This window comes from Gymnoscopelus braueri (genome assembly GCF_963280865.1).
Source record: "Gymnoscopelus braueri genome assembly, chromosome: 3".
Lineage (NCBI taxonomy): Eukaryota > Metazoa > Chordata > Actinopteri > Myctophiformes > Myctophidae > Gymnoscopelus > Gymnoscopelus braueri.
This window is the reverse complement of record NC_137612.1, coordinates 25174538-25193793: the sequence shown is the minus strand read 5'-3', so window position 1 is coordinate 25193793 and position 19256 is coordinate 25174538. Positions and strand designations below refer to the sequence as shown.

General features: G+C 42.4%; 1 protein-coding gene across 1 annotated transcript in view; it reads left to right on the top strand.

Moving 5' to 3' along the window:
• igsf21a (immunoglobin superfamily, member 21a) overlaps positions 1-19256 on the top strand; it is a 281998-nt gene that overhangs the window by 256075 nt on the left and 6667 nt on the right. The window contains exons 6-8 of the mRNA XM_080424116.1: positions 2000-2483; positions 12881-12966; positions 17286-17478. Of these exons, the coding sequence (XP_080280242.1) occupies positions 2000-2483; positions 12881-12966; positions 17286-17478 (763 nt within the window). The remainder of the gene's footprint in view (positions 1-1999; positions 2484-12880; positions 12967-17285; positions 17479-19256) is intronic.

Genomic DNA, 19256 nt, shown 5'->3' with positions numbered 1-19256 from the left:
GTATATGATACGATGTTTTTACCTATGTTTGCAATGCACCATTGTCATTGAAGGACATACTTTTAAAAGCACATGTCCTATCCTCCATAATAAATAATAATTAGACCTACTTGATCCTGCGGGGGAAATTCACCCAGCTGATTGCTGCCTAAGTATAGACTTGATTGAAGGGGAGGAGGAGCAGTTAGGGGTTATGTGTCTTTCTCAGGGACACCTCAACACATTGCCGAACCTGGGCCCTTCTGTTTCCCAGGCGGCCCCTCTAACCATTCATGTGCAATATGTGAAAGAATTAAGAGGGAAGGAGGGAGCATTTGTATGAGGAGCAATGCCTGCCTCATCCTTTATCAACAAACGTTGCTGAAGGGACTTGAGATTTTCACAAACAGTCCTATCTATGCAACAAAGAAAGAAAGAAAAACGCGAAAAAGTGCTCCTCGGAGCACAGGTCTCCGCCAGGTCAGGTACGTTATTGTGGCCTCCTGGTGGCGCTATAATAGGCCAATGTGAAAAGGGTGCCATTTCTTCACAGGCCTTTCACAGCAATCGGGCACAGCATTCATGATTTGAGGCATTTTGTTCCAAAAATGTGTTTTGCTAAATTAGACCTGCTGGTGGCGCTATAACAGGCCAATGTGAAAAGGGTGGCATTTCTTCCTCGGCCTAGTGGGAATGTGCGTGTGAAATTTCACGGAAATCGAGACAAAATTGAGGCATTTTGTTCAAAACGGACCAATCCTGCAAACTTTGGAAGCCAACCTTAGCCAATGAGGATGGAATAAGGGAAATTGGACAGATTGATCACATGACTATAGAGATACTGTGTACCGATTTGCATGACGTTTGGATAAAATCTGTAGGAGTAATACAAAAAAAATAAATTGCGCTATGCACAATGCTGCCAAGATTAGTCTTAGCTAGGCCAACGAACCACTATGTTTATGTGTACCGGCCTGGTCCGAGGCCAGGTATTGAAAACTGTCTAACATTATAGTTACCTGTCTGTCTGTCTGTCTGTCTGTCTGTCTGTCTGTCTGTCTGTCTGTCTGTCTGTCTGTCTGTCCTTGAATTTGTATCTGTCTTTCTAAAATAGACATTGCAGAGTTTTGTTGCAATGAGATCTAGCGCAATGCTTGCAGAGCAACTTTGTATCGCTACACAAAGAAGACATTTTGACTTTAAAAGTAATCCATCAAATGGACTAAAAGTAGACATTGTAAAGTAATGTCGTGTTCATACAGTACAGAAGGTGCAGTCTCTTTCGGTGTGCATGTATGAGGCCATTCACTTTTATGGCGTGGCAGTGGAATGGCCTTACGTCACACTTTAAGTGATATTCTCCCACCATAATCATCAGTGCTTGAGATGAAATCATGTCAACATTCCTCACACTTCCCTCCACAAAACCTTCAAACAATGCACAGGTACGCCATATATAGAGAATATTTAATTATGATGTTACAAAACCATTCTCTATGATCTTGTACAAATTGAATTCAATTGACCAAAGGTCTCCAAAAGAGGCAGATTATTATTTTATTTTCTTCAACAACAAAGGAAAATAAAGTAAATCCGTTTCTGAAATTGCAACGCCGCCGCCGCTGACTACACAACCTTATTTCAATGCTAATATCTGGGGGTTATGTATCGAAAATGGGTGCTTGAATCCCCTGTCGGGGGGATTAAGGAGCCAGGGATGTTTAATAGACTCATGAAATGCTGAGGAAACTCCAATAATATGGAAGGACTGCCTGCTATGTAGCGGCAGCTCACAATACAGAACCGACACTTCACATGAGCGGCAACTCAATTCTATCTAGAATCACTTCTTCAGGTTGTTTATTGTTTCCTGGTGTGCTGGAGTGTAAAGAATGAGTTTGGAAATATATATGTTGCTATCCATCTGTTGGCCCCTATCTTTTATTCCCATCTGTATTGTCCACTCCCCCCCATTCTACCGCTTTCTCTTACGTTCCAATCCTCCTGTGTTGTGTCTCAGGTGTACTTCAAGCGTGATGGGGAGCTGATAGAGGTGATATCCTACATTCACCCCTCTGCCCTGGAGGAGGGGGGCGGCTCGGCCGGGGTGCGGGGCGCCCGGCCGCTCATCAACAGGGACATGGACGACACCAAGCTGCAGCGCTCCCTCTCCCTGCTGGACCCGGAGGGCCGGCTGTCCCGCCTGTACACGGAGAGCCCGCAACGCGTGCACACCCAGGGCCAGCCGCAGGTGCACGAGCCCAGCCCCGCCACGGAGGTCATCCCGGAGACGGTGGTGAGCCGGGAGTTCCCTCGCTGGGTGCAGAGCACCGACCCGCTCTACTACTTCAGCCACACCCACATCCCGCAGAGCGACGGCTCCGTGCTGGTGCAGGCCCGCCTCACCTGGACCCTGAACCCGCAGCTGGACAACGACGCCTTGTTCAGCTGTGAGGTCAAACACCCGGCCCTCTCAATGCCCATGCAGACAGAGGTCACACTGGGTGAGTATAGGACACGCCACAGATGAACTCCCTGGTTGTTCCTTTTTGGTTTCTCTCTCTCTCTCTCTCTCTCTCTCTCTCTCTCTCTCTCTCTCTCTCTCTCTCTCTCTCTCTCTCTCTCTCTCTCTCTCTCTCTCTCTCTCTCTCTACCTTTCTCTCTCTCTCTCTCCCTTTCACACACACACACACACACACACACCTTCTTTCTCGCCATTTCTCCTCCCTATAATCTCCTGCTGTCCCCTCGGATCCCCTGTAAGTCTCGCTCGGCAACCGACTGGGTACCCCCCCCCGCCACACAACCACACCTCCTTCCCCTCCCTGCCTTATGTCTCCCTTGCAAATACTTGTACTCAGAGCAACACTGATTTTCATTTGATGCTGCTTAATTGCGTTACAGCCGAGCAGATTGCAGTTTAGTGCCGAATGCAAAACTCAAAGTGACTGACAGGGCAATTCATCGGGCTGTCTGTCGCTAGATTGAGTTAACTCACTGCCATTATTGAAAAAGTCAACCTGAATTAGAGAAGTCAAATGAGAACAGACTCACTGGCCAATGTGATATTGGCCAGTGAGTGGGCGGCCCACAGAGGACTCCTTCATCTAATTCAAATGTGTGGCTCCAGGTATGCCTTCTATCTTTTCATACAGTCTACATCACACATCTCTCAGACAAAGACAGACAGACAATGTGGCTGCGGGGGTATTTGTTTGCAGACCAGCAAAGTATCAAAGCTGGAGAAGAATGTGGCACAGATGTCGAATGCTAAATTAAGTACTCGACTTTCAGAAAAAGTCAAACATTAAGCTTTCATGGTGAATGATCCAAGTGAAAGAAAGAGAGACAATCTCTCTTTTTTTGTGTCAGTGTACAGCAAAGATGGCTTCTAGCGGATCTCATTATCACTTCAAAGGCAGTATGCTGGCATGATCGTGGCGTGGATGAGCCACGCCACACCGATGTGATAAGCAGAGACATTACCCTCTGTGCAATGATGCTAGCAAGAGTAGCAGGAAGCGTAGGAGGGGGGATGGGAGCGTAGAGTGAAACCATGGCCGATGTTCATTTTTACTGTCACTATTCTCTCCCACATTTATATCATTCGTGCACATTTGAAAAGAGATCCTTTCTCTTTTACAGTGCGTGTGGGAGTGGGTGGACAGGCAGAGGGGGCTGATGGAAGTGAAATACTCAAGAGTCACATATGTATGAATTAACACTGCTGTGTGGAAAGCCATTCATAATGCTGTGACCAGGTTAATTTGTAATCTGTTTACAATGTGGTAACATTGGTGGCATTGACTCAGGACATGCTGTATATCTATCTACCTACTGTATCTACAGTATATCACTGACTGTTACTGTTCGGGGCACTGTCCGATCAATCGACCTCAAACTTGGCATGTGTGTCCCTTATGACCTGGGGGTGTGCAGTACCGAGTGGCAATTTGATCGGACCAATGGTTTCCAAGAACCGAAAAAACACCGATACCTTATGTTTAAAAAAGTGAAGTGTAAATCACATTTCCCTCAGAAAGATAAAGGTTTTAAATATTTTAACTATTGTAATTTTGAACTGACATTCTCAATTATATTATTGAGATCTCAATTATATTGTAAAGACACCATAATGTCACAATTGTCTTTGCTCCAAGGTGCGTGCGTGCGTGCGTGCGTGCGTGCGTGCGTGCGTGCGTGCGTGCATGTGTTGGCCACTCGGCTGGGGTGGGGGGGGTTATTATGTTATTATCTATAACATGGCAGAGAGGGCTGTGTGCTCAATCTATGATATACTGTGCTTATCTGATTGTGCAAAATGTTTGTGCGTGTGACCGTGTGTGTGTGTGTGTGTGTGTGTGTGTGTGTGTGTGTGTGTGTGTGTGTGTGTGTGTGTGTGTGTGTGTGTGTGTGTGTGTGTGTGTGTGCACCCGCACAGGTGTGTGAACGAATTAAAGATGAAAGTAGTGTTTGAAAGTAGTGTTTTGATATTTACAGTATGTGTGATAATATCACACTTTAACAATTAAATTAAAAGAATATATGTTAACACACATTGACCCTTGCACCCCTATTTTGGGCAAACAAAAGTCATTTGTCAAATGTTTTTCTTTTTTATTTAAAGGTAGGGTAAGTTATATCTGTGGTTACAATAAGTGTTAGATCGCTCTATATTCTGATAGTACTCACTGCTATAGAGTGTTTGTTCAGTAATAGGGATCTCCATGTCTCTCCAGCTCTTTAATAAACAGAAAATACATTGTCAGGTTGGGATACCAATTTTTGTACCCAAGATAACTCGGACAGGATACAGATTAAACAAGTGAAATTGGACGTGATGACAAATGAGCAGACAAAATTGGAACTGGAACACTATAAAAATTAAGCTGATAAATGGGTACTCTCTCCTGATTGGCTGAAAATGTTCCCACCTGAAAATGTTTTTTCTGTTTATTGAAGAGCTGGAGAGACAGGGTGACCCCTGTCACTGAACAAACACTCCATAGCAATCAGAAATACTATCAGAAAATAGTGCTTTAACCTTTGAAGACAAAACTTTGTTTTACACAAGAAATATCACTTACCCTACCTATAACGCGACATGTTAAGCGGCAGCTTGTACATTGCCTATTGTGGTGTATAAAGTGTATAGGGCTTAAGAAATCAACCCCCTCTTTTTCTTTAGTTTTTTTTTTTTTACAAATCAAACCCTGTGTATCACTGATTGAGTCACTTTCCCTCTTTTTGAAAAGAAATCCTTCATATGATTTAATGATATCCTATAAAACACTTTCTACAAGTGGGTGTCACTTCTTTCAAACGATGTACATCTTCAGACAAAACATTTCAAGCTGTCATTGTGTAATAAATATGATGTCCCACATGTAGGTGGAATGGAATTACATCATATAAACAGTCATATTAGATGATATACAGGTATGATCTGCCCTCCCAAGACAATGTTGCAGTGACAATAGAACAGCTCTGTGTTTTACACATGTTGAAGATAAAATGGGTGACACACCCTGAGGAGAGCGTGAGACTCTTGCTAAATGTCAATGGCTTTAAAATTGTGACAAGGCTTCTTCTGTGCCGTTTGAAGTCATTAATTTATCACTGGCTTTGTTCTTTAAATAGATGGAAAGAGCATCTCTAGACATTCTCTTTTCTTCTACCACCCTGAGAATAGAGAACAGAAGATGTGCATTTGTTGATTCTAATTGGAGCTCACTTGAAATTCAAAGCATTCTCAAAGCTGCTTGGGGCTAGAGCCATCTTGAAATGTCTAAGAGAAATGTACTTCTTGTGTTCTGATACAAGCGAGTACTTAGATGCAGCACAGAGAAAGTCCTACCTTTGATTAAATTAAACATCCCACCTTTTTGATTGTGCTGCTGTATGAGCTAATTGCACTTAGTTTCTGTCTTGCTATGTACACAAGCACACACACACACACACACACACACACACACACACACACACACACACACACACACACACACACACACACACACACACACACACAGTGTGTCCTATTTCTCTCAGGTGTGTTTGTTCAGGAAGTGAAAAGGATGTCTTTACAGTGCCCATAAGTAATACATATTTCAGACATTTAATATTGCCACCTGAGAGGGAGCGACAGTCTGACAACCGACCAGTGTTGTATTACAGTTTATGAATATTCACGAGCAGCTCTGTGCTTGACATACAAATGGATGTGGGCCAGCACTGGGCCTTAGAAGTCCCCTCTCCATATTGTGCTACAAAATGCCATAGCATATGCAGCGGTTCTCAAACTATGGGTCGCGACCCAAAGTGGGGCCGCGGGAAGGTGCCGTTGGGGTCAAGCATTGGCAACCAAAAAAAGGGGGGGAAAGGGGGTCGTCGCAACCAACGTGAAGAGGACGGGCACTAGACCAATTATTTGTTTACAAACATTGAGAATGTCTGTTTCATGTAATCAATCTCCAACAGATCCCCAAACCTGTTGTTTTGGGGAGCGTTGTTCTCAGTTCATTCAGCCTCCTCTTGTGTGTTGGCTGGTGAGGCGCTCCTAGCGAGACATTATACTTCACCCCGCAACGGTATTGCACGCCGAGAACAGCTGACATACAAGCTCACACGGCGTCACGGATGTGACCGCTGTAAGCTTGGAGGTCTGCTATTCTCCGGCAGTTCTCTTCGCGGGACGGAGCCTAAATTAGGCTTGATGGGCTGCAGCTGCGAGATCATAGAGCGCTCTTTTTTGTTACTCCGAGAGCAAGAGGGTACAAATACATGGGCCATTGGGCCACGGGTCCATTTGGTTCCAGCTGTACCCTCGCGGAGTTCTATTACGGATCGTGATGTAACAGAACATTACCGTCGGCAATGTTACATCGCAATCCGGAGATCATTCTCACAGACAGACAACCAGACCAATTACCAATATCTTCCGCGGTCGGCCAAAGATAAGATAGAGAGCTGGATCAAGAAACTCCGGTGGAGATGGGGTCGCCCAAAAACAAATCCCTCATAATATGGGGTCGTGGTATAAAAAAGTTTGAGAACCCCTGCTATATGGCATTATGGCAGAGGTGGGCAGAGTTTTTAAATTAAAAAGTCTGCACAGCTTTGCTCCGCCTCCGACAAACATTTACTAAGCAAAAAAAAGTGTCTGTAGGCTACATCAAGTACAACTTTTCGGCCAAACAATTTGGCCTTCCTCAGATAACGTACTTGATAGACTGACACTTTTTGTGGGTTAGGTAGAAAAAAGTAGCCTCTGTCTAAACAATAGATGTTGTTTAGGTGGGCCATGTTTTAATTTGCACATGGCTGTTTTATGTTTTGTTTAGTTCCATTTGAGTAAATAAAAGTATTTATAATGTTATAATTTTGGACATTTTGATAATGATTACTGTGCTCTGATTATTTAAACAATAAATCAGATCAATTTGGATAACTACTTTTTCTGCTTTTCTACTTGAGTCATTATTATTTTAAAGTAACAATACATTTAATAGAGTACAGTTTTCGAATACTCTACCCACCTCTAGTTGCATCAAATTTCTGTGTGTTTGTGTCACCTGCCGATGCAGAGATATAGAGTACTGAAGTTCTGATGTCAAACCCACGACCCCAGGGTCATGACGACTTTGATTTTTTGTAATCATATATTTTAAATGAGTCTGGCGATTCTGTCAGGGAGGTGGCTCTGTATCGTGTACAGGCCTGGAATTTCGTCATTTTAGGGGCAAGGCCACTTGGCCTTTGATGTTGTCCATTTTTTGAGGGCACAAAGTGCCCAAATGCCTGGGCAGGACGGCCATCAAATAAAACAAGATTTTAGTCCATTGAAATAATAAATTGCATTTAAGGGTTAAAGGGATAGTTCACCCCAATATTACTTTTTTTATTCACATTCCTAAGCCAATCATTTGATGACCGGCTGCGGCTCCGGTAGGAGACACAAAGTGTCAACTTTGAGTCTCCTACCGGAGACATTAGCATCTTTCCGCCGGTCATCAAATTATTGGCTTAGCAATGTGACAAAACCTAAACAATCTCCATGAATTCAAGGCTTCATGGGGTGTGTAATTGATAGAAAATAAGTCATCTTTTGGGTGAACTATCCCTTTAAGGATGATTTTAAATTTAATATGTTGAAAACTATCTGCAGTGAAGTAAATAAATAATGGTATTTACAATCTGATCCATGCTCAGCCCTGCACCAATCAAAGTCACTGGATTGGTTTAAAGATGGGGATTCAGGGGAGTAAAAAATTCAGAATCTCAACAAAAGACCCTGGAAAGAAACAAATATGTCTACATATTGAAAAGAAAGAGACAGAGGAGAAAGTGGTACAGTCATCTGGGGCATTAAGGCCACTGTGGCCTCAGGGCATGCCATTTTTTTGAGGGGCACAAGGCCAAACTGAGGGGCAACGATGGCCATGGCCTTCCTGGCCTCCCTGAAATTCCTGCCCTGATCGTGTATGATATTTAGTTATATTCTATACAGTCTTTGTTTGGAAATGTAATTAATTCTGCGGTGTTACCCAGGGGTAGCGTTGTAAACTACAGTAGGAAATCCTGTGATTCACTGTCACCACTGAAGCACGTCACGCTCTGTCAAAACATTCCTGAGATTACTTAGAATTTGTGACATTTGTTATTATTTAGTTTGTTTGATGAAATAATAATTGAAAACGCTGCTCCTACAGAAATAAATGTATTGGTGAAACAGAGTCATGCAACACAGCCAAAGCAAATACCAGTCAGCCTCTTTGGCTGTATCTTTCTGAGAGAATGCAACAGAATGTGCTTTGAATAAAATAATAGTGTGGTAAAATGTATGTAACAAGCGGAATGTAGTCAAATTAAAGTTATATATATATTATCTGCACAGTACTTGAGTAAAAGTGAAAAGTATGTTTAAAACTCTTACAAATACAAATTATTCAAAATGTTACTTGAGTAAATGTACAGTAACTGAATAAATGTACTGTAACTCAACTACCCACCTCTGATTATGCTACTGTACACCTGAGCTCCAGTAGCCTGGGACCAGACGAATCTGCGAGTGCAAAAAAAATTTGCACTCTGGGATTTGGGTCTGGCACCGCTCCATAGAGAATCCATTTCCTGCTCCAGAAGACGTGGGTAACCAATCAGGGCCCTGTATTCGAATATGGGAGACTGTAATTGGTAGTTGGTTTGTAGGTCTAACCAATTGCGTCGAGAGTCATTGTTTTGATCCCGCCCCCTTGGAAAAAAAACTTCCTCATTGAAGCACCAGACTCATATCCACGCAGTGATATAGTCTGTCTACGCCAGGCTAGAGCTCCAGGCTCAGAGTCTGAGTTTTTCCGCTGTCTTCCCAGTTTTGAATTTGTGAGCAGTATATATTTCAATAATTGAAACCAACTCTTTGCCTCTGCATTTACATGGAGCTAAGGTGGGATTTGTTTTCATTTTTATTTGACAGGCAGCTTCTAATAAAAAGAGGTAGAATTCTTTGAAAAGGGTCTGGTGCCTCATATCCAACTCATATCACTTCCTCACCAGATTTGTATGTGATGTATGTTATGTGCATAGTTATGTGTCAGTGTCTTTGTCTGCTTGCTTGTGACAATTCATCTTTGAATTGGTGTACTGTGCATGCAAGTGGTATTGTATATATGGGTAAGCAGATGCATTATGCCTGTGTTTATGCATAATTTGCATGCACACGTACATATGTGTGTGCCGTGCGCAACACTTCTCTGTTCAGTGTATCCGTGTTCACCTGTAGATCATTTCCATATTCATAAGATACCATTCTCATTATATCCTCTGCTTTAAGTAGCCAAGCCCAGCTCGTACGCTTGCTGTATGACAGAATTCGCTCAGCAGTTACGCCTTTCACACTAAACCTGATTTATACTTCCATCGTATGACGCCATGACGGTCTCACTCGCTGAAAATAGAATCAAGAGGGTGTATTTGTCACTCACTCATACAGGTAAATTGTAAATGTAGGTACAAGCAGCAAACTGTTAGTGTGACATTAAGCAAGACAGTGCTAACAGCAATAATAATAATAATAATAATAATAAAAAAATACAACATTCACAAGATAATACTGGTTTGTAATGAGTGAAAGAACAAGCAAAAATAAGTAATACCTTTTACAGCAATGGGGGATGTGCTAAAAAGGGGTGGGGGGGTAATTTAGTATGCCAATTTATAGAAGGTATATATGAAGTACAGTACACATGCAGATTTATAGAAGGTATACATCTGTACACACAATGGACCACATTGGAAACAGGCTTCGGCTTTTTTGTGTATAATCCAAGTTAGCGTTTTCCTAAATTATGACGCTGTTGTAATTTTTCTAAACTGCCAATAAAGTATTCTATCTATCTATCTACGTCAAGTACACTATGTACATTAGTGCAAGTAACAGTGAGCAAAACAATCATGTTTATTTACAGAAGTTTGTTTTATTTTATTCGTCTTTTTCTTCTGTTTTGCCTTTTTTTTATCACTTCCAATCACCGCCGATCTACAAGCTCGCAACATGTGGCCTCGCGACGCGTTGAGCTTGTAGATTTGCTATTGTTGGCAAACGACACCATCGTACGATGGAGTTTAAGTCAAGCATTGGCTTTGGGCGCCTCCCCAGTTTTTCCTCTCACTGCAAAATCAGTCAACCAGTTAATACAGCAGGTTGCCTTTGTCTACCTTCACATTTATCTCCAGCCACACAAGTCTGTCATGCTGCGGGGCAGACCTGCTGGTGGTTTTGGCTCAGCATTAAAGCACACCCAATGCTACCTGGGGACGTAAGTCGCTTTTGCAGAGGGCACGTCTGTGCGGTGACCCTTTCCTGAAGTGATAACTGTTCCTTCTTGTAAATTGGAAGAGGGTGAGTCTCTGGGGCGACGGGCCTCATGTGGACTGTGGGCTCATTTTTCTGGCGAGGGTCCTCACCCACAGCGAGCACTGCGTTAAGGTCCCTCACATTGCATGGTGTCCCTAATCAAAGGTGGTGACGTAGGAACGCCAACTGTCGCTGTTGGAGGCTTTCCCAGAAATCAGCCATCATCCTCCCCGGCCATATGCCTCACAAGTTCCATGTGACGCCGTTACACAAATATTTAAAAATAACCATCCGTTTGTGTGTAGGTGGTGGAAAACGATGGCGCCTGGCATCATCGGGGCCAAAATACTAGCCCCTGACGTGTAGTCCATCTCCAGCATGGTGCACTTAGCCATATCAAACTGCTCACTTTTTGTCTTTGGTGATTTTGCCAAATGTAAATACTAATATTTTCTCTGTCATAAACTGCTCATCCTTTTCTCCTTAGGCCTATATTGTAAGAGTTTGCATTGATTTTGCTGTAAATAAGTCAGTTTTCATATGTCACAGTTTTTGTGTTAGCAATTACAGTAGCAATAACTCCAGCACTTAGAACTCCACTCTGATTCCAAAAATAAGTATCTCTATGCTTCGTTTTAGAGCCAGTCCCTCATTTATTTCCCTAACACTTCTCTATTGCAAGGTTCTTACCAGATGTATTGGATTGTCTGCCAAGGACCTTGTTCTCCTAACTGCTGGTCTCTTGTAATGTCGCTGTCGAATAAACTTGAAGTTTATTCGACCGATCTTGTAAGTCTGTGTCAGCTAAGTGCCTGAAATATATAAAAGGTAAATGCAATATCTCCATGGCTTTTGTTGTGCTTGTCGCTAACAACACCATGTAGTGAGACACGGCCACCTCAATCCAGGTCCGCTGCTGACCTGGGAATAAAATATGGGAGGTTTTCCTGTTTTCTTTTTCTTTTTTTCTGAAAGGATCCATAGACTTGATATATGTGAGCTGGGCACATTTTCAATCCCCTTTACAAATGTGATAACAGAACTCCTAATCCATTAGGCTGATGCAAGCCTGAAGTCAGTGGCTGGCTAAGACAAAAGGCTATGCTTCATTAGCCACAGAGGACAGTTTGTAGCTTGATTAATGGCTAAAAACGAAGGTCATTTATCTGTTTATTTATTTATCCTTTTAGTTTAACTCATCAATGTAAACAAGCAGCCCAATGATTTATATTAAGAGTTTGAACCGAATTAATTGGGGAACTCATGGGTTGTGCATTTATAGCTGTTATTGATAAGATTGCCTTTAGCTTATATCTCACCGCTTGTGCTGCTTTAGCCAAATGTCTAACATATGGAATCACACGATGTGTGATGCAGTTATCTGGGGGGCAATTGTTAATCAACTCAAACGATGCAGAACGAGTTTATGTAGGCCCAATTTAACCCCCCGGCTCTCCCAGGAATTCATTGTACTTTTCTTGGTATAACTCTTCAATATAATCTCTTGTGCAATATATATTTTGAGGTTTACCAGTAAAAGATGACTTACTGTACCATTTTATAATATTATACAAATTTAGATCAGATGTATCTTTGCACAGTATAAGAACTGTCAGCAGCTCCATGGAATGGGAGAACAGCAGGAGCCACCCCCCCCCCAGCCCCATATCGCTTCAACCTTCCATTGTTTCAGAGGGTCCACACAGAAGCTATCTGGGGGCTGCTGTCTGCTCCAAGACAAGGGAATTAGCTCCCCGAGTGTTCCTTATCTCATTGCTTCCACACTCCACCCGGTGTGCTCCCATTCTCCTCCAGTAATGAGTATCTACCCAATTTAGTCTCCTTTCTCTCCAAGGGGGAATAAATCCACCACAGCCCTTTAGATGAAAGAACCTGCACGAATCCCTCGCCCCTCGCCCCATAACCTTAATTGACAGGAAATTGTATTTGTCTCTCTCCCTCCTCTAGTAACACAGGTGTCCAGTAAGGGTTTGCTCAGTCTGACGCCTTTGGTTTGTCCCCTGTCCCCCCCTTTCTTCCCTTTTTCAGCCGCTCCTAAGGGCCCTAAACTCTTGATGTCCCCCTCGAGGGCGAAGGTAGGGGACACGGTGCGCATCACTGTGCTAGGATTCCAGGTAGGATCGCCTGGGGTAAGTGCATGGGGTCGTGCAAAACCGAACAGCCAAGTTCAGTCTCGGATAAGAGGAGACACGTGTCCAGTTAAGCCTGTGGAGTTCTTTTTTATACTGACCATTCTTACAGAATATACAATCGGCATCTTCTGCTCAATCTGTTGGTATGAGCATACATATGCATTCATGCCATTGGGTATTTCATTAAATTGAAAATTAAGTGTGTTTTACCTTTCAAAATAGGAACTTTGAAAAAGCTTGAATATAATAACCATGCAGTGCAGGTTGTAAAATACAGAACAAAAACAAAAAAATATTAGGTTGTGTTCCTGGTTTGTACTCTACATAGCCTCAGGGCTTAAAACAAAATGTTCAAGCAAATCCATTCCTTTATGAATAACTGAATTCTCTGGTGTTTCTTCATAATATTATTTCTATGTCTGTCACTACGCTAAGCCGACAGGCATCCAGTCTATGCTAGCTAGTGTGAATGCCCTGAAATTGCCTTGGTCTGCCTTGGTTACTATCATCAAAATAAAAAAAATACTGTGTCCCTATAGTGTGTTGATACTATCATCCTAGATGATATTGATCTCTGTGGCAGAGTTGACGCACTGACATTGTTTATTATTGGAGATGCTAATCCTGATAGAACATTCTTAATGGTCCACGGCACAGATCATCTTTGTTAGTTTTCAGACACTGCTTCAGTAATCTATAGCAGTGATATGGTATGACGGGGAGTTGCTTCAGTTTTATTTCCAACCAAAACAATCCAATGTACCCAGCGTGGTGCAGCAGGCTGGACAGACTGGACAGACAGTATCTTTAGTTACGCCCACTGACTTTAGGACTATTTGAAGTCTTTCTTATTCTTTGAATAGTGTTAAGAATGGTTACTATAAACAGGCTTGATTGTGTCATACAGCTAATTGGATCCCCCCACAGAATCTGTGTCAGTCCACAGATTGATCCTAAACAAAATCTCTCTTATCCTTCACTGGACTGAGGCTCTGGGTTTTCATAAGTAGATAAGATTATACATGTGTTAATGTGCATTATTTTACCTCTCCTGCCTTACTCATAGTGTGACTTTTTTTTTATTTATTTTTTTACTTTGATTCCATATCCCCTCTGGTGTTTTCTTTCAGAAATGGTAGTACTGTTTATGTTGAACTTGATTCCAATGTATTAAGCCGCATGTTAACCTTGGGGGAACATGCTAGTACATAATGAAAACTCTGATTACACTATGCGGTTATACCCCTGAGAGTGTGTCATATGTAAGAGATATTTTCATTAAGTATTATTTTACATTAATATGCAGTATTATAACACTTTCCAGTTGGTTAGTAAACAGTTGTATGCACTGGAATTGGGACATTATAAAGTTAAATGCTAAATAATGCATTATGCATGAGCATCCTGCAGTGTGGGTTTTGGTTTGTGGTTTGCACGCACGCACGCACGCACGCACGCACGCACTAAAAGTAAATAAAGTCAATGGCACATTGATATAGAGCTTTAAATTAGGCTCTGGTTAGGCCATTGGGGATATGTGACAGGAAGGTCTAAGTTGGACCCTTCATTATTGTTGTGCATGTGTTTGTGTGTACTCGATGTATTTACCCTAACGTGACCTATTGATATCAAACTACCCCAGAACACCCTGCTAATTTCACTACTGTCCTCATGTTAACTCTGAGCTTGGAGAACTCCCATCAACATACTAATTTCAAAAAGGTTACACAATCCACTGCAGCGTAGTCACAAGAATGACACCCGGGCACATTGAGGGAGGTTCCCACTCCATTAAACCCTTTTTCCATTTTCTTCAAAGGGATGGGAAGTGATGTCTGTGATCTTTTTCAACAAAACTTAGTCAATTAGGCCTATAGCATATTTGTGTTTTTTTTATTGCATCGCCCCCCCCCCCCCCCTCCCCCTGTTTTATTTTTGCCTAAATTGATTTTCCACAATTTTGCATTCTCTTTAATACACTTTTTGCTACTACTCCAACACTACTTAAGGTCATTACACACCGGCGATTATGCGAATATACGCAAAATTCCGACTCGTTCCAAATAAATAAAAGACGCTTTTTCGCTCCGTGGAAGCTTGCATTGACTTTATACGTTTTTTTTTTTTAAAGTATTATTCGCATGAAAAAATCGCCCCTGGTGTGTAAGGGCCTTTATTACTCCAACTCGCGTCACTATACATTATCCCGGGAGTCATGTGATGATAATGTATCATTATCTTTTATATTCCATACTGCTTGGCTTTAATTGGCAACACATTTTGTTATGGGACTATAATTGGAAGAAAAAAATCCAAAACACATATGGCGTGGTGGAGATGGGTGCTCAGCGGAGCACCCCTTTCTAGTTTGGCCTTTCTGTTATCAGTGGGGGACAAAGTACTCAACCTGTACTTGAGGAATACAGGAAGGGTGGGCACTAGGGGAATCTGGGCACCATTTTTTGGAAGAATGGGCACAAGAGAAGAGTGGGCACGAGGAAGAGTGGGAAAAATAGTAAAATATGCCTAACCTTAATCCTAACCCTAACCTCAGTAAAACTATGCCTAAACCTGACCTTAACCCTAAACCTATCCCCAGTAAAACTATGCCTAAACCTAACCTTAACCTCAGAGAAATCATCTGAATGTAGTTGCATTCCAGTAATATGCATGCCAGACTTCAAAGTATGCCCGTTTTGGTGCCCACGACGATTCACTAGTGCCCACTCTTCAGATACCTGGTGCCCACTCTGTTTTGGTGCCCAGATTTCCCTAGTGCCCTCTTGGTGCCCAGTTTTGCCTAGTTCCCAGAATGTTTTGGTGCCCACCCTTCCTGTTACCTATACCTACTCACATCTAGAGTTCGGCCCTCACACCTACGTCGCACCGCAGATCCGACCAATATGTCTGAGTCATAGTGTCAGGGGCTTTGTCAGAGTACCCGTTAGTACCTGTCTGTCTGTGTCCCTCTTATGCCCATATATGGAGATCCCTGATGTCATCAGTATATGCCCATATATATCGGAATGTCCATATATGGGCATTTTGGATGGATCGATGGTTCTGGTCAACTGCATATCCAAACTCCTCGACGGCGGGCACCGCACTCCCTCGAGTCCTTGCCACTCGCTTGCCAGATCGCTGATGTCATCAGTTTTTGCCCCCCCTTTGGTGCACATATATGGAGCTGACTGATTTGTTTACGCCTGATGCCATGACAACACATTGAGGTTAGGCAACACACTCCATATTGCATTAACTCCTAATATGGTTATGGCTGAGTCATGGTGACATGAGCGTCAGAGGTCCACCTGCCGGCCCGTCCTCCCTTAAGCCAATTTAGGATAATATAGGATATTTCAAATAGGGCTTAAGTGGTTAATTCATAATATACTTTTACCCTTCCTAGACACGTAGTCTAGGCCAAAGTACGCTACAATATTTGTCTTTGAAATGGAGTAGTTGTGTAGTGAAAGTCATAAATATCCAAAAATACAAATACACCAAGAAAAGCAAAGTACATGCAGATGCTCACATATACTCAATATACTCAAGTACAGATACTGAAGTAAATGTCCTTTTACAGTTACCCACCACGGCCTGTTGTTTTCAATTCAATGTGTCAAGTTCTCCCAAGTATGTTCTCTTTGAATAGACGTCGGTGTCATAACCTTCTCTCATTCTCTCTTTTTACACTAAAAGATATCTTCAATAACACATATTCCAGCTGTATTTTTTTCTCAGAGTAGAATCCAGTGGTGTGCATCTGTGCGGCATGTGGCACGTGTACAGTACAGTGTGAGGGCGATCCTCATTCCTTAGATAACATTCAGCCTTTTATTAAGTTATCTTATCTATGGAATGGATATGTCTACTCACCGATATAAATGGAATACTTCTTCAAGAAGTTGGGTATATTTTTGAAATGTACGTCAATAGGGGGGACTCTCTGGAGGGCTCGAGAATGTGCTGAACAAAACAAAACGGAACAAAAAAGAAAACGAAAAGCTGATTATTAATGCATGCTGTTAACTCGCCGTTGCACTGGGGAGAGAAGAATCGGAGCTTGTATTATTCATGTTTCTTTTTCTCTTAATCTCTTGGCGGCGACAAGACTTTTCTCTGCCACTGCTGCCCTCTCACCCCCACCATCCCTCCCCTCTCTCTCTCTCTCTCTCTCTCTCTCTCTCTCTCTCTCTCTCTCTCTCTCTCTCTCTCTCTCTCTCTCTCTCTCTCTCTCTCTCTCTCTCTCCTTATGTTCCTCTTGGTATTCGTCCCACCTGTGCATCGGGCGTTGATAGAATGAGGTGTTCCCAGAGCCGCTGTTCACCTGGACGCGGGTTGGGGGCCGTCTGCTGGATGGGAGCAACGAGAAAGAGGGGAAGGAGCTCATTCTGGAGAGAGTGCCGGCGGAGCTCAACGGCTCCATGTATCGCTGCACAGCGCAGAATCCTCTGGGCTCCACGGACACGCACACTCGCCTCATAGTCTTTGGTACGTCATGAGCTTGTTCTTTGTTTTTGTTTCTTTACAGCACTGGTTCTCAAACGTTTTCATGTCAAGGACCCCCAAATAAATATATATTTGGTCATGGACCCCCATCAGAAAATGTTTTGTGCCAGGGACCCCCATGCAAGATTTGTGTTAAAAAAAAGAAAATCTAAATTGTCCAAATTCTTTTCAAGATTTTTTGAGAATAGCAGATCTGCAAGCTGAGCTTGTAGAACATTGGCTATTTTCAAATAGCCAATGTTTATAGGTTTAAAGTGGTTGATTTTCATGCTATATTAACTAGTTCTGCTGGGGACTCCCTGGAACCCCTCAAGGACCCCTGGGGGTCCCCGGACTCCACTTTGAGAACCACTTCTTTTACCACAGAAGTATGTCTGTGTGTCTGCCAGTCTGGCTGGCTGGCTGGCCACAGCAAATCTTGCAAATCACTGGACCAATCAACACCAGTTGTTTTTTTGTGCATTGTGCCAGTAGGCCAAATAATTAAATCACAGACTCACACTTATTGATTGATTGATTGATTGATTGATTGATTGATTGATTTAGTGAATAATTGTTCACATTTTCTGAAACCATAACATTACATCCACCGTCCCGCCGTCCCTCCATATTTGGGCAAGACTGCCTTTTTTTCCTTCTTTTTTTTTACCTTGCCACACTTGCCTTGCCAAATACACAGAAAACGAATACAGTGTCCATTTCTGAATCTAAAATATCTTTGGAAATGACATGAAATTATAGACATAGGCATAATTAAAAAATACTCAAGAAATTCAACTGGCCACGTTGGGATATAAATGATTAATTCAGCTAAGCGTGATTAATAAGAAATTGAATTACTAATTGGCACAACAATTCACTTCTTTTGAGGCTCTAGTATGAGTGAATAATGACTGTGTTTCGTGGTGAGGGATTCACCAGCTATCCCATTGTCATGTTATTGTGCTGTTCTAATTGTCACATCAAAGACACGTGACAGAATGAAATAATCTCTTGTGTTAACAGTGTTAAGCCTAATTTATAATTTGTCATACGACAGTATCTTGTGCCGAAAATAGACGATCTATAAGGCTCACGACACGCTTACAATTTATCTACAGCCAATCTACAAGTGATGTGACGCATTGCGAGCTTGTAGATCAGCAATTTTTGGCACGTGTCACTGTCATAGTATAAATAAAGCTTATTTTGCCATGGATGTGGTATTTATCTGAACCTGCAAAGTCATTAGTTTGCTTTTGTTGATGTGGGAGTTTGATTGCTGAGTGACTATTACATCTGTGCGCCCTGCTGCACTGCATGTGTTTACTCTGGCAGCCATGAGAACACCTGGCCTCTTTGGAGCCGATCAGAGCTATATCTGTCAATCGCGTGCACACCAATTTAATCAAAAAACACTTTTTTGGCTGAAAGGACGTTCCCTTGAAGGGGAATGAAACCCTGATTTAGTTGTTAAAAAGTTCAGGTTAAATAATACAGAAGGGTAAAAACATTGCAGGCTAGTAAACACTGTTAGTCTATGGGAGTGTGCCCTCTCTCTCTCTCTCTCTCTCTCTCTCTCTCTCTCTCTCTCTCTCTCTCTCTCTCTCTCTCGATATCTGAGGGTGTCCAAAGCCATGGGTGTGCCACTGGTCAATGCTTGCACGTCCACAAACCTAAATCTAACTCACCCGTTATTTTCTTATTAGCTGCAGCTGTGTTCAAGGTTAGCAATATTCAGCCTGCCAAGTTTTTAAACTGCTGTCGTTTTAAGCCAGACG